This window comes from Bufo gargarizans, chromosome 8, assembly GCF_014858855.1.
Source record: "Bufo gargarizans isolate SCDJY-AF-19 chromosome 8, ASM1485885v1, whole genome shotgun sequence".
Taxonomy (NCBI): domain Eukaryota; kingdom Metazoa; phylum Chordata; class Amphibia; order Anura; family Bufonidae; genus Bufo; species Bufo gargarizans.
Window position 1 is genome coordinate 121,053,902 of NC_058087.1, and position 17,314 is coordinate 121,071,215.

A 17,314-nucleotide genomic window follows, 5' to 3' on the forward strand; every position below is an offset into this window, starting at 1 on the left:
ATATCGGTCTATATCCTCTTGAGGGCTGATTGATTCGATATTAGAGTACTATTGTGATTTTGATTTCTTTATAATTTTCAAGGAATGGTGAATCCGTTTCTCTTTCTTATATGTATCCTTCTGTATAATCTTTATTCCTCAGTTTTGATATAATTTCTTTTTACTATTGCGTTATTTTTCTTTTTATATTGCGTTTTTTTAAAAATTTTCATGCGGTTTTTATTAGAATGCGTTTTTTTTATAATTTTTTATTATTTGTTTTTATATACAGAAGGTCCTATTTCCCTTCTAGTGGAGAAGTTTTTCGGCTCAATCGGAGATATAATATTTTCATTTTGCTATATATGAAGAATCATTACTCCCTTTTTAATAGTCAATTTTTATTTTCCGTCCATACTGCTGTGGATGAATTTATACTTATGCTCAATTTTGTTTTCCTCCGGTATTTTATTTAAGACTTATAATTTAGATGAAGCCAAAAATGTCCAAATCGGAATTTAACCCTGCAGGGAGAAGGCTGCCAAAATCATAAATCCTTCTGGACTCAGCTCGTGACATTCTCATGATGTGGTTACCTCCTCTCCAGTGTATGTCCACCTTTTCCAGGGCCACAAAAGAAAAACCCTTGGGGTCACTGTTATGCACCGTTTTAAAGTGCTTAGATAGAGAGTGGTTTTCATATCCTTTTCTGATATTGTTTAGATGTTCTGTGATCCTCACTCGCAGGGGTCTCTTAGTTCTGCCAATATATTGTTTTTGGCAGGGGCACTGGAAAAGGTAGACAACACTGGAGGATTCACAAGTCAAACAGCCCTTAATGTCTAACGTAAATTGGTTCTGAGTGGATTGTACCCTACTTATCTTTTTTGGGAATGTTGAGTGTTTACTCCCCAAACACCTCCCACATCCGTAGAACCCATTCATCTTCAGCCATTTTTGAAGTGTAGGTGCATCTTTTTTCTTGTGATTGGTTATTGAAGGTGCTATTTTTAGACCTAAATTTGGTGCTTTAGTGAAGGTGATTAATGGGGAAGTGTGTAACATAGGTCCAATGACCTTGTCTCTTAATAGGAAGTGCCAGTGTTGGTTTATAATGTGTCGTATTTGTTTAGATTGTGAACTATAAGGTAGGATTAGTCTCAATTCGCCTTCCTTATTTGTGTTTTTGTGCGTGTTTGGCTGAAAAAAGGTTTCTCTCTCTGTTTCTCTTATTTTTTCCAGAGCATCTGTCAGAACTTTTTCGGGGTAGCCCTTACATTCAAATTCTTGTTTCATTTTTAGGGCCTCCATTTCGAAATCCGCTTCCTCTGTACAGTTTCGCTTTATACGGCGGAACTGACCTGAGGGAATATTTAGCAGCCACTGGGGTAGGTGGCAGCTCATGAATGGTATAAAGCTATTTTTCGCTGTAGGTTTATAGTAAGTGTTACACCTATATTTGTTATCACATTGTGTAATCTGAATGTCCAAAAACTCTATAGATGTTTCCTTAATTTTGGACAGAAAGATCAAGTTTTTATCATTGTGATTCAGGGTCTCTAGGAATTCTTGCAATAGATGTTCATCTTTTCTCCATACAAACAGGACGTCGTCAATGTAGCGACGCCATAGGGCCAGGTCCGTCCCCAGTTTGGGGGTGATGTTTTCATGTTCCCACTGTGCCAAAAATAGATTTGCATAACTGGGGGCGAACCTGGTCCCCATGGCCGTCCCACACAGCTGCAAGTAATGATCGCCCTCAAAATAGAAATAATTATGATGGAGTATAAATTGGATCCCCTCCATCAAAAATTCGATCTGTTTGGTGCATAGGGTACCATCCATTTCTAGTTGTAGTTTTACTGCTGCCATCCCTTGGTCATGTATTATGCTGGTATAGAGGGATTGGACATCTAGTGTCCCGATAATCCAGCCTGGTTCTACAACAAGACCCTCTAACGTCCCAATAATATCTGTGGTATCTCGAATATATGATTTGGTCCTCCTCACTACAGGCTGTAATAGTACATCAATGTACTGGGAGAGATTCGAGGTCATTGACCCTATCCCAGATATTATCGGACGTCCTGGTGGTTGTTCCAAGCATTTGTGAATTTTGGACAGGCAGTAGAAGACTGGAAGTCTTCCCTGCGTGCCTAAAATGAAATTCTGTTCTTGGTCGGACAGTATATTGTCTCTTACAGAAGAAAAATTATGCAAAGGCCTAGATAGGACAGAATTAGAAATAATGAATAAAAAAACAAAGAAATATAAGAACTATTCTAAACCTTGAGTTAACCTACCACAGACGCAAGAGGTGGTACTAAACACAGAGAGAGAACCATATCCACAAGTGAGAGGATTGGAGGGGGGACAAAATAATAACTATAGTCAGGGAGGCTATAACATATCAACACGCAATAGATATGAAACTTTACAAGACAACTATTTTTTAGACAGGACCCCACCACCCCACAAACCACGGATAAGACACAGATCACCTTCACTAAGACCAAACCAACACTTACAGACACCAGTAAGGAAGCAGACACGACAAACCCCACCAGGTCACTCGTACAATTTGAGACAGCGGCACCTGGACCTTACAGGAGACCACACCACCAACACCAATATACAAAACCAGAGATAGAAAAACAAGAAGAGGACAGAGAAAGAAGGGGGAGAGACAGAAGGAGAAATTAATAACTGTACCAGATTCAATAGTCAATATAAGTTCCACAACACTCACGAACACACAGATAAAACTCCTAGATAAAGGACTGAAATTCGCACCCACATCCAAACTTAATAAATTTGACACATACATAGGACTGCAAAAATTTATGAGGAAATTATGTCTAAAAAAGTACTTTCAAAAGAACCCCATAACAGTAGAACCTCAAATATGTGATGATAATGAGAATAAGGGAGGAGTTCAACATACCAATCTGAAGAACAAATCAAGAAAATTCCCAAAAAATGAGATCACCCATGACATGGCAACATTCCAAAGATCAGTGGAGAGTGATCTGAGAAGGATTAAGGATAGACAGAGCCAAAGGAACAATCTAACAGGGGGGGAAATCCGGGCTATTAAAGAACTGCAGAAACAAGAAAATATTACAATACGCCCCACAGATAAGGGGGGGGGGGGCATAGTGGTCATGAACACCACCCAATATTTTGATGAGTGTCTCAGACAACTGGGAGACACTACTACATACAAAAAAGACAGACCCAGGACAGGAATTTAATAAAAGTCTCACAATTTATTGTGACAGAGGTGTAAGAGACAATATACTGTCCGACCAAGAACGGAATTTCATTTTAGGCACGCAGGGAAGACTTCCAGTCTTCTACTGCCTGCCCAAAATTCACAAATGCTTGGAACAACCACCAGGACGTCCGATAATATCTGGGATAGGGTCAATGACCTTGAATCTCTCCCAGTACATTGATGTACTATTACAGCCTGTAGTGAGGAGGACCAAATCATATATTCGAGATACCACAGATATTATTGGGACGTTAGAGGGTCTTGTTGTAGAACCAGGCTGGATTATCGGGACACTAGATGTCCAATCCCTCTATACCAGCATAAAACATGACCAAGGGATGGCAGCAGTAAAACTACAACTAGAAATGGATGGTACCCTATGCACCAAACAGATCGAATTTTTGATGGAGGGGATCCAATTTATACTCCATCATAATTATTTCTATTTTGAGGGCGATCATTACTTGCAGCTGTGTGGGACGGCCATGGGGACCAGGTTCGCCCCCAGTTATGCAAATCTATTTTTGGCACAGTGGGAACATGAAAACATCACCCCCAAACTGGGGACGGACCTGGCCCTATGGCGTCGCTACATTGACGACGTCCTGTTTGTATGGAGAAAAGATGAACATCTATTGCAAGAATTCCTAGAGACCCTGAATCACAATGATAAAAACTTGATCTTTCTGTCCAAAATTAAGGAAACATCTATAGAGTTTTTGGACATTCAGATTACACAATGTGATAACAAATATAGGTGTAACACTTACTATAAACCTACAGCGAAAAATAGCTTTATACCATTCATGAGCTGCCACCTACCCCAGTGGCTGCTAAATATTCCCTCAGGTCAGTTCCGCCGTATAAAGCGAAACTGTACAGAGGAAGCGGATTTCGAAATGGAGGCCCTAAAAATGAAACAAGAATTTGAATGTAAGGGCTACCCCGAAAAAGTTCTGACAGATGCTCTGGAAAAAATAAGAGAAACAGAGAGAGAAACCTTTTTTCAGCCAAACACGCACAAAAACACAAATAAGGAAGGCGAATTGAGACTAATCCTACCTTATAGTTTACAATCTAAACAAATACGACACATTATAAACCAACACTGGCACTTCCTATTAAGAGACAAGGTCATTGGACCTACAGTCATGTGAAAAAATTAGGACACCCTTTGAAAGCATGTGGTTTTTTGTAACATTTTTAATAAAAGGTTATTTCATCTCCGTTTCAACAATACAGAGAGATTAAAGTAATCCAACTAAACAAAGAAAACTGAAGAAAAGTCTTTTCAAGATCTTCTGTAAATGTCATTCTACAAAAATGCCTATTCTAACTGAGGAAAAAGATAGGACACCCTTGCCCCTAATAGCGAGTGTTACCTCCTTTGGCTGAAATAACTGCAGTGAGACGGTTCTTGTAGCCATCTACCAGTCTTCGACATCGGTCTGAGGAAATTTTACCCCACTCCTCAATGCAGAACTTTTTCAGCTGTGAGATGTTTGAGGGGTTTCTTGCACGTACAGCCCCTTTCAAGTCACCCCACAGCATCTCAATGGGATTCAAATCTGGACTTTGACTTGGCCATTCCAGGACTCTCCATTTCTTCTTTTTCAGCCAATCTTTGGTTGATTTACTAGTATGTTTTGGGTCATTGTCATGTTGCATGGTCCAGTTCCGCTTCAGCTTTAATTTTCTAACTGATGGTCTCACATGTTCTTCAAGCACCTTCTGATACACAGTAGAATTCATCGTGGATTCTATGATGGTGAGCTGACCAGGTCCTGCTGCAGCAAAGCAGCCCCAAACCATGACACTTCCACCTCCATGCTTCACAGTTGGTATGAGGTTCTTTTCTTGGAATGCTGTGTTTGGTTTTACGCCAAACATGTCCTCTGCTGTTGTGTCCAAATAATTCAATTTTGGACTCATCTGTCCAAAGAACATTATTCCAGAAGTCCTGGTCTTTGTCAACTTTATCTTGGCAAATGTCAGTCTGGCCTCGATGTTTCTCTTGGAAAGCAAAGGTTTCCTCCTTGCACACCTCCCATGCAAGTTAAACTTGTACAGTCTCTTTCTGATTGTAGAGGCATGTACTTCTACATCAACAGTAGCCAGAGCCTGCTGTAGTTCTCGAGATGACACTTTAGGGTTTTTGGAGACCTCTTTTAGCATCTTGCGGTCTGCTCTTGGGGTGAACTTGCTGGGGCGACCAGTCCTGGGCATGTTGGCAGTTGTTTTGAAAGCCCTCCACTTGTAGACTATCTTCCGGACAGTGGAATGGCTGATTTCAAAATCTTTTGAGATCTTTTTAAATCCCTTCCCAGACTCATAGGCTGCTACAATCTTTTTTCTGAAGTCCTCTGACAGCTCTTTTGCTCTCACCATGGTGCTCACTCTCACTTCAACAGTCAGGAGCACACCAAACTAAATGTCTGAGGTTTAAATAGGGCAAGCCTCATTCAACATGCAGAGTAACGATCTACTAATTATGTGCACCTGGTGTGATATACCTGTGTGAGATCTGAGCCAATTTAAGAGGGAATACATGTGAGGGTGTCCTATCTTTTTCCTCAGTTAGAATAGGCATTTTTGTAGAATGACATTTACAGAAGATCTTGAAAAGACTTTTCTTCAGTTTTCTTTGTTTAGTTGGATTACTTTAATCTCTCTGTATTGTTGAAACGGAGATGAAATAACCTTTTATTAAAAATGTTACAAAAAACCACATGCTTTCAAAGGGTGTCCTAATTTTTTCACATGACTGTATGTTACACACTTCCCCATTAATCACCTTCACTAAAGCACCAAATTTAGGTCTAAAAATAGCACCTTCAATAACCAATCACAAGAAAAAAGATGCACCTACACTTCAAAAATGGCTGAAGATGAATGGGTTCTACAGATGTGGGAGGTGTTTGGGGTGTAAACACTCAACATTCCCAAAAAAGATAAGTAGGGTACAATCCACTCAGAACCAATTTACGTTAGACATTAAGGGCTGTTTGACTTGTGAATCCTCCAGTGTTGTCTACCTTTTCCAGTGCCCCTGCCAAAAACAATATGTTGGCAGAACTAAGAGACCCCTGCGAGTGAGGATCACAGAACATCTAAACAATATCAGAAAAGGATATGAAAACCACTCTCTATCTAAGCACTTTAAAACGGTGCATAACAGTGACCCCAAGGGTTTCTCTTTTGTGGCCCTGGAAAAGGTGGACATACACTGGAGAGGAGGTAACCACATCATGAGAATGTCACGAGCTGAGTCCAGAAGGATTTATGATTTTGGCAGCCTTCTCCCTGCAGGGTTAAATTCTGATTTGGAAATTTTTGGCTTCATCTAAATTATAAGTCTTAAATAAAATACCAGAGGAAAACAAAATTGAGCATAAGTATAAATTCATCCACAGCAGTATGGACGGAAAATAAAAATTGACTATTAAAAAGGGAGTAATGATTCTTCATATATAGCAAAATGAAAATATTATATCGCCGATTGAGCCGAAAAACTTCTCCACTAGAAGGGAAATAGGACCTTCTGTATATAAAAACAAATAATAAAAAATTATAAAAAAACGCATTCTAATAAAAACCGCATGAAAAATTTTAAAAAAATGCAATATAAAAAGAAAAATAACGCAATAGTAAAAAGAAATTATATCAAAACTGAGGAATAAAGATTATAGAGAAGGATACATATAAGAAAGAGAAACGGATTCACCATTCCTTGAAAATTATAAAGAAATCAAAATCACAATAGTACTCTAATATCGAATCAATCAGCCCTCAAGAGGATATAGACCGATATCCACCACTCAGGATTAAAATCCTCTTTGATAATACTGTGGATACCCGTATAGGAAGACACGTAAATGTACAATCATTTACCACACAATGCTGACATAATAACATTCCCTTGCATTATAAGATACTGCCTCTATATTAATATAACTAAGAAGTGTCTCTTTTTTTGACACACCCTTATTTTATGTATTCTATCTGGTTGTATGTATTTTATGTAGTCATATATATCTCCCATATTCGATTGCATAACCGATACATGTATGCGTATATGTATACAGAGAGACTTGACACTATCAGAAAGGTATCGCTAAATTGCCACCGAAAGAGGGGTTTTAGGTAGAAACATCATATGGAAAAGTAAAGGTCAACGAAAAACAAGGCTCCATTTTTCACCACAAGCTTTGGAACAGGTGAAATCAATTATCCAATTGAGATGAGAACATACAAAATGCGAGACCAGAGCTCACAGGTCATACCCACTGAGGAAGAGATAAGATATCTCGAAACGCGTCTGGGCGTATTACCTGTGAAAGAACTACCGCAGCGGTACATGGCCATGTACTAAAAGTTTATCCACTTACTCACGTAAGACCAAGAATCGCTGTGAAATTCACGTAAGTGAAACAGCTGACATAGGTCTCCCACGAGAGTACAGACGGGATCCAAACAGACAACCGGACCCGACACTAATACAGCGGGGAAAGACTGAAGCGTGGGACGCCACGACAAAAAAACCTCCCGCAGACCTAACCGAGTGAATCCACACGGGAAACAGTGAGTAACATTAACTCAAGTGGAACCATACTGAACCGCTGTACGCAAGGCGGCATATGCACGGTGACATCAGACGTGCTGGACTAGTGACTTTCTCATCTCCAGTTTACTCCGAAATTGAGAGCACTATAGGTGATGGATAATTGAACTCAGTTCACCTTGAAATACCTTTCCTCTACCCTATACGGTGGCACAAGATCTTATTTACATGCATTTAAACTTATGTGAAATTTATATGTGAATAATACCTGCGACTATTTCAAGCACAATATTCAACCAGCTCTGTGTAGCTCCGTCACGGACGACTGTGATCCAACAGCCTTCCCAATTTGGGGGGGACACGGATGCATCTAGTATATAGTGTTGATTGTTTAATACATTTTTATTCAACTTCCACGTGTAATCCGATTGTTTTGAGTGCCGGTTCTATCCAGTCTATACTACATTGATCAGAATCAGGGGGTTCTTCTTTGAACCTGTGCACCTGTCGTGTCGAATCACAGTGAGCCACCTGCACAGCACCCTTTGTAAACATTCTTTTTTATGTTATCTGTCTCGCAGTTTTTTTAGGATCTATATTTATCAGTTTATCTCTGCTTATGTCCAGAACTTCTTTGCTATATTTTACCATACAGTTTTTCGGGTAGGATCTATTGGACATTCTGCATATAATATCTTCAGCCTCTTTTTCATACATTTTTTGCTCACTGCAAATTTTTCCTAGCTCTGATAAATTCCCCTTTAGGTATTGTGGGGGTTAGCTCAATAGTAGTAGGCACAGCAGTCAGAGACAGTGACACAATGGCACAGTTCACACAGGGATTTGCCTGTTTTCTTTATTTTCGTCCACAAACAAAATATAAGACCTTTACATTCAGGCAAAGATACAAAATAAATTCCTGCTCGGCTGAGCACTAACTAAACAGAAAATCACCCTTTCTATACGGGCGGCCTACTACCAGCCACACGACACAATTCAAAATAAACTCACAGTGTCCTTTTTGTTGCTTTAGCAGACTTCTGTAGCAGTGGTGAAAGCCAGTCAGTTCAACCAGTCCCCACCCAGACATGCTCATAGTGCAAACCTTTATAGCCCAGAAACGAGCTGAGATCCATCACCTGGCTGAGAGCTCTATATGAAACTCGTTCTGGACAGGAAGGGAATGAGGAGCCCCACTACCAACCTGCATCCTCATTCCATTAAATCCAGGCCCGACAACACCATTTACCAAAGTCCTCAGCAAACTGTTTTGCTAAGGCAGACCAGCTTTTCCTGGATTTCTGATATCTCACCCAGTTTCCTAGTTGAGATATCCACCTCCTGTAGCATAGTACATGGTATATGAAAGAAACCTAGGGGAAATATAACGATTCGCTACTACTTTTCCAGTCACTCTCTCACAGTATATTGCGCACTGTGTGAGGGTGATGACAAGAACTAGCATGGAGTAATGTATTGCCTGATGTTGGTTTCCTATAGGTCAGGGGTGCACAACCTGGTTTCCTGGTTGGGTGCCACATTGCCAGACTGAACCAATGACGAAGGCCGAAATTAAAATTTAAAGGTGTATTAACAACTGAAATATTGTACTTATGGCATAATGAACACACATTATATACCATTAATGTCTAGTTACACTTCCAGGACTCCCATCTAATGGGAAAAATACATGTGAGTAGCCACAAGATATAGGCATACATGTCTGTTTCCAGATGGTTGGGGGCTGCACAGAATGGTATCAAGGGCCACATGTGGCCCCCAGGCCGCAGGTTGTGCACCCCTGCTATAGGTGTTTGTGTGAATGGAGGCTGTCGTGGAGTCCCCCCTCCGGTGGAGATCTAAAAACACAATGTGCAAGGTGTCGAACTGAACAGTGAATTGGACACCATTCACACAGGTGTTAAGATATTGGGAGAAGAGTGGTATGGCCGCCACGTCACCAGACCAGATAAGGATCAGGTCATCGATGTAACGGCCATACCACCTGATATTCTCCACAAATGGGTTGGTGTCGATGAGGAGAAAGCTTCTCTCCCACCATGCCATATTGGCTATGGAGAGAACTTGGCCCCCATCGACACCCCCGATGTCTGTAAAAAGTACAGCTCATCAAACATAAATGTAAACAGGCTAGCCCGCAACTTAACATTGCGGCAACATTTTCAGCTATTAAAGCCCTATGAGGACAACATGGGAGAAATTAATACTAGCCTGACTACATCCAATACAGCTACAGATACTGATGATGCCGATTTATTAACTGCTTATGTAGATGGATATGCCCCAGTAAATATGTATTTTGAAGAAATGATACAAGTATATGAACTACAAGAGTTAAGAAATATGAGTGCTCCCTTTCAGTCAACTTGTTGCTCACAGAACTTTAACCGCTCAAATTGGGACTTCTATCCAATTCAGTCAAGATCCCATGCACTGGACAGGTTCCAAGAACTAGTCAAAAGGGATTTAGTTCTGTTGAGCAACAAAGTTACCTCTACCAGAAACAATACTAACAATCTTACCAAGAATCTAACAGGCATAAAATTCGCAGCTCGCAGAGCTCCGATAATTGCAAATACGGTTAGCCCAATATTGTTTCAAAAAAGTAAAACAACATCACCTCTCCATAATACCTGGCTATCCACAAAGGGCAGCTACAAATGTGGGCATTTTATATGTATTTGCTGCAGATATATGAAAGTATACAAAGTGTTTGAATCCTGTGTTACTGGCCATAAATGTGTGATAAAATCTTTCCTGAATTGCAACACAACCTATTCCATCTATCTGATTACATGTACCAAATGTTCAATCCAATATGTAGGATGTACTGCCAACAGTATAAAAACTCGGATAAGAAAACACATATCAGATGTGCCGCACCATGAAAGCCGCAACGTCTCCTCTGCCAGCCTTCACTTTGTGGTTGTTCATGGTGGAGATACATCTGATATGCTTGTACAAGGCATTGAAAGGGTCAATAAGCCAGCAAGAGGCGGCGATAGAAGAAGAAAGCTTCTCAATAGAGAATCCTTTTGGATTTTTAGATTAGAAAGCCGCCAACCACTAGGATTAAATAAAAGGCTGGACTTGATCCTTCAGTACTAAATATTCAATCCCATATATTCTATTTGTCATGTATGAGAATATTTTAAGTTTGTCTAAAGTTTTAATTGGCTATATACTTGTCTCGGAGGGAGTGGCTGCATGACTACCTTGATTGGTCAGGTGCGGTCCCCCCCCCCTGCTATATAAGTGTAGATGTTTGTTTAATGGTCATGAGTAAGGGCTGTAACTGTTTTGTTGCCTGAAACGCGTAGACCAAAATTCGCTGTACCTGGATGCTTTTAAACTTTATATGAAATAAAGTGTTACTGGAATTTCGCACAAGAAAGTCTGGACAAACCACTTTTTTCTGAGAATAATATGTTGTTTAACAGATAAAGTACAATGACAATGTTTCGGTCATAGTGGCCTTATTCAAGTCTCATCTGCATTTGCAGGTTACTTCAATATAACTCCATTCACTAGTAAACAGCATTTGCCAGTCATATATTATATATATACACACATATAAAACAAAGAAAGAAAGCAATGCAAAACCAAATGCTTACCTATGGCCAATCCATCACTAAAATTATGTATTCCATCTCCCATTATCACCATCCAAGCTATACTGGCAACCCCAGTATCCTTCATGACTTTTCCTCTGTGGCAATGGCCATGTGAACGGTGGGAGTGTTTACTGTGACTTTGTTTCTTTTGTATATCTGCTCTTGCATAATTATTATCAAATTGGCCATCATCCACACTTTGATCAGCATTACAAGAGCAATCCTTGTTAAGATTTGACGTGGCATCTTCAACTGCAACAAAATCCTTCATAGGCGTTTGACAGAGATGATCTTTCTGGGACTCAGATGCAGCTGGGTCTTCAATGACAACATTAAAAGAAACATAGTTTAACATAACCCAGCAACATTCAAAAGAGACAGCACAGTCTCTCTGGCATACATCAAAACCTTCTACAGGATAATGTAGGACAGCAGCCTCAAGATGACCTCAAGATGATGAGATGTCAGGTGATGCAAGAGTGACCTAAAGCAAACAAGTAAATCAACTAAAGAATGGTTGAAAAGAAGATTTTTTTGTGTGCTAAATCCTGACATTAAAGGGTTATTCCCATCGTCACCTTTCAGGGCCAAGATGGGAATACCTACAGTAAGTGCAGGACGGGAGAGGCAGAGCTATGGAAATTGCCAAGCATCCAGCAATCCACTGTTTTCATAACAGTGAAGCACAGCATGCTATTCAGTCTGCATAACTCTGGAGTTATGGGAACAATGTAGCTTGCTGTGACATTATGTTTGTACAGCTCCCATTCATTGCTATGGGAGTTATATAATTAATGGAGCCCCAGCCGCTTGGATGTTTCCATAAGTTCAGCCATTCCCTGACGGAACGTAATGTGGTTATTCCTCGGCCATGAAGACCAAAATGTGAATACCCCTTTAACGCTATTGACATGCAAGACTTGAAGAGGATCTGCCCGTATTTCAGTCAGTGTTGTTAAGCCCTGCTGCGGTCTTGAAATTCCTGTTCAGTGTGTCTGTGACGTTAGGCTCATTCACTTAGCTGATCTATAGCTGAAGATGGGGGAGGACTAGGAAAAGACGCCGGTCGACGGTCTTAATAACCCCTGCTCCGGTGGTGGATCTGCCGAAGTTATGTAGAGGTGCCGGAGTAGATAATAATGAATGAGAAGGGCCTACTAGCCCATCCCCTTTCCTGCCCTTGTCATGACCACTTATTTAGACCTGGCGTGAGCAGGAAAATGTGCAGATTATGGTGAAAATAACCTTTGTGCCGCAATCTGTGCTAGAAATACACCAAATATAGGAGTATTTCTGGATAGTAAATGATCCCCAAAGTGCTTTGTCTGCAAGATCTTTTATGACAGCAGTTTGGGGAGTACCTTATAGACATAGCTGTGTGTGCATGATGTATTTGTATGACCTTTTTCCAGGGTTTAGTTCCCCTGTGTAGTATAATTGCATACATTATTGCCTTAACAATTAGGGTGTCTGTGTAATTACATGTCATTATGAAATATGTGGGCCTAGATTTACTAATTCTAGAGATGGTGTAAGCCTAGACAAGGGCCCGGATTTATCAGGCCTTTACTGTAGAATTCAGATTTCCAAAAAGTTGCAACATGGGGCTTTTTGTGACTTTTTTGCGCTCACTTGAACAAAAATATTTGTGACTTTTTGTATTTTTACACCACTCACTCCAGTTTTGAAATATAGGTGGGTCGTTAGCTATGTTAATGAGTTTTACTCCAGATTTATCACTGAGAATTTTTTAAAAAGTTACTAAAAAAGTCACAATCACACTCCAGTAGGAGGGGGGGGGGGGGGGGTGGAGTAGAAAAACAGGAGTAGCTTTTCAAGACAAAAGTGCTAGCTTTACAGGGGGTTCAGACCTGAGCGTTCTGAAATGAGCGCTCTGTATGCACGATTGTACGGGCGTTTACAATCGCACATACAGAGACTGGCGTTCACACATTGTCGCGCGTTCCCGAATTTCTATGTGCAGGAACGCGCGACAAACGCCCAAAAAAAAGCTCAAGAACTTGTTTGAGCGTCGGGCGTTTTACAGCGAGATCGTACGCGCTGTAAAACGCCCAGGTGAGAACCATTCCCATAGGGAATCATTGGTTTCTCTGTGTTGAGCGTTTTACAGCGCATAGGAACGCGCTGTAAAACGCTCAGGTCTGAACTTAGGGTTAAGGAAAATGAAAATTTACCAAACAACATGCTAAATTTGATAAATGTGGAGTAAAGTATGCCAACACAGACTCAAACACAAGTGAGTTCAAATATAACCCTCGTGATAAATTCCCCCAGGCAGTCTAGACTTGCATCAGATTTATCACAGTGGCTCAGGCCGGTTGATAAATGTGGTCCAGGGAGAGACACTTTTCCTTGACTCTATACCAGGGGTGCACAACCTGCGGGCCGCATGCGGCCCCCAGAGCCATGGTTTGCGGCCTCCGCCCTGCTGGGCAGAAACACAGCTGATCCTGCAATGAGCTGTGTTTCTGCACAGAGCGCCGCACAGCAGATGGATCACAGTTTTTTCACTGTAGCAGGAGCAAAAAGGGTCCCCAGCTGTTAGTGAGAGCGGGGAAGCCGAGGAGAAGACAGAAGCGCTTTATTAGTGCTTCTGCCTTCTCCTCTATGAGCGCTCTCAGTGTGGACCCGGCGATCACGTGATCGCTGGGTGTCTCGGGAATAGAGGAGCGCTGCCCTGGTACAAAGGCTCCGCAGCAGGCTGGTTTCCCTGTAACTGGGGCTCCTTTGGATGCTTCAGTTGCAGTGGAAATAGTACAAAAAAAAGTCACTTATTGTCTCCCAAAGGTCTTTCAGTGACCTCTTGGGGACAAATTGTGGTAAAAATATATACATATAAAAAAAGAAAATAAAAAAAGCTACAATGATTTTAAAAAATTTGAAAAACTAAATAAAAAATATAATAAAATATAAATAAAAGAGAAATAAAATATTATGTGGCACAAAAAATTGAAAACTATATAATAAATAAATTAAATACAATAGAAAGGAAAAAGTGCTTAATAAAAGAGTGTTCACTGTCCCACAACAGTCTTTTTATGACCCCTTGGGGGACATATTATGTGGCAAAAAAATTATAGAAAAAAAAATATGATAAAAAAATAATACAATAAAATATTAATACATTTTTAAATAGAAGTAAAAAATGTAAAGGAAAAAGTGCAACATTAAAAAAAGTGACAGTGTCCCCCAAGGTCTTTTTATGACCTCTTGGGGACATATTATGTGTGCGGTGCTCGGGCTAATCTCTCAATTTTAAAATCAGTTTGAGGATTTAGTAAGTCCGCAGAGTGTCACGGACGGTGTACAGGTAACAAGACAATGCAACATGCATATATGACTCACTGGATCCAAAGCTAAGGAACCAAAAGGGAGACCCCTGCACAAGACCTAGCACTTTCCCTGGCTGCTCAGCCTATGCAAAGATCCCAAAGGTGGATGGTTGCATATCCACGTACCTCGACTATATAACCCCTGAACACCCTACAATAGTGAGGGGACACGACCACCGGCTCCCTACACCAGACACGTAGGGAGTCAGGGTCACCTGGGATCCAGCAAACAGAAAATAACAGATAAATGTACAGCACTTAACTTTGTAGCAGACTGGGAAACAGGATCAGCATGCACACATACTCCAGGAAGAAATATAAGCTGCCCAGTAAAGCATTATGGGGAGGAATTTAAAGGGAAGCAATCAGTCCAACTACATGACATCTGAGAGAGGCTAACGAGATGAGGAACTGAATACCACAACAAAGAAAACTCAAGGAGGAGGTTCTGAAAGGTCTCTGTCAGAGCTTCTCATCTGTCTGGTTGTGACAGTACCCCTCCCTCTACGAGTGGACTCCGAACACTCAGAACCCACCTTCTCAGGATGGGACCTATGGAAAGCCCCGATGAGACGAGAGGCATTAATGTCCGTCACTGGGACCCACATCCTCTCCTCAGTGCCATAACCCTCCCAATGAACAAGGTACTGAAGAGAACCGCGGACAAGACGAGAATCCACAATCCTAGAGACCTGAAATTCAAGATTCCCATCAACCATAATCGGAGGAGGAGGCAAAGGCGAGGGTACAATGGGATGAACATAAGGTTTCAATAAGGACTTATGAAAAACATTATGGATCTTCCAAGTCTGAGGAAGATCAAGACGGTAGGCAACAGGATTGATGACAGACAGGATTTTGTAAGGCCCAATAAACCTAGGACCCAACTTCCAGGAGGGAACCTTCAATTTGATATTCTTGGTAGACATCCACACCAGATCACCAACATTCAGGTGCCGACCAAGCACACGTCTCTTATCTGCCTCACGCTTATATCTCTCACTCATGCTCTTTAGATTATCCTGAATCTTTTGCCAAATAGATGACAAAGATGAGAATCTGTCCTCATCAGGTAAACCAGAAGACCCCTCTCCCGAGAAAGTCCCAAACTGCGGATGAAACCCATATGTACCAAAAAATGGTGACTTATCAGAGGACTCCTGACGACCGTTATTTAAAGCAAACTCAGCAAGGGACAAAAAAAGAACACCAATCCTCTTGATTCTCCGCCACAAAACAGCGCAGATATGTCTCCAGATTCTGATTGACGCGCTCTGTCTGGCCATTCGACTGCGGGTGGAAAGCAGAAGAGAATGACAACTGAACCCCCAAGCGAGAACAGAAAGCCTTCCAGAATCTGGAAACAAACTGCGTGCCCCTATCAGAGACTATGTTTGAAGGAATACCGTGCAATTTGACAATGTGATCAATAAATGTCTGCGCCAGCGTCTTAGCATTGGGCAAACCAGGAAAAGGGATGCAATGCACCATTTTGCTAAAACGGTCCACCACCACCAGAATCACAGTCTTCCCCGAGGATCGAGGCAGGTCCGTTATGAAGTCCATGGACAGATGTGTCCAAGTACGGGAAGGAATGGGTAAGGGAAGGAGAGGACCTGATGGCCGTGAATGAGGGACTTTGGCACAAGCGCAAGTCTCGCAGGCTGCCACAAAATCCTCAACCGACTTACGAAGCGCAGGCCACCAGAATCTCCGAGCGATGAGATCCAGTGTGGCTCTTGCCCCCAGATGCCCAGCACGGACCGTATCATGGTGTTCCTTAAAAATCTTGTCTTAAAGCGAGAGGCACAAACAACCTCCCAGGAGGACAAAGATCAGGAGCCTCTGACTGGGCTGCCTGCACCTCTGCCTCCAATTCAGAAAAAAGAGCAGAGACCACCACACCTTCAGCCAAAATGGGACCCGGGTCTTCAAAATTCCCGCCTCCCAACGGGCATCTGCCTTCACATTCTTAACTCCAGGGCGGAACGTGACAACAAAATTAAACCTAGAAAAGAACAAAGACCATCTGGCCTGTCTCGGGTTCAGACGCTTGGCTGACTCCAAGTAGGCCAGATTTTTACGGTCAGTAAATACGGTAATAGGGTGTCTGGCTCCCTCTAGCCAATGGCGCCATTCCTCAAAAGCCAACTTGATGGCCAACAATTCCCTATCTCCCACATCGTAATTTCTCTCTGCGGAGGAGAGTTTTTTCGAGAAAAAGGCACACGGTCGCCATTTGGCAGGAGAGGAACCCTGAAACAAGACCGCCCCCACACCCACCTCAGAAGCATCAACCTCAACTATGAAGGGTAAAGAAATATCAGGTTGCACCAAGATGGGAGCGGAAGCAAAACTCTCCTTGATATTAGAAAAAGCCTTACGCGCCTCTACTGACCAAGAAGAAAAATCTACCCCCTTTCTGGTCATATCAGTGAGTGGTTTAACAATAGAGGAATAATTCAAAATAAACTTCCTGTAATAATTGGCAATGCCCAAAAAATGCATC

The 17,314-nt window shown here is 41.5% G+C and overlaps 1 protein-coding gene across 1 annotated transcript in view; it reads right to left on the reverse strand.

Moving 5' to 3' along the window:
* The window catches only part of SLC39A10 (solute carrier family 39 member 10), a 319,796-nt gene that overhangs the window by 30,935 nt on the left and 271,547 nt on the right, over window positions 1-17,314 (reverse strand). Inside the window, exon 7 of the mRNA XM_044304420.1 lies at window positions 11,453-11,770. Within this exon, the coding sequence (XP_044160355.1) occupies window positions 11,453-11,770 (318 nt within the window). The remainder of the gene's footprint in view (window positions 1-11,452; window positions 11,771-17,314) is intronic.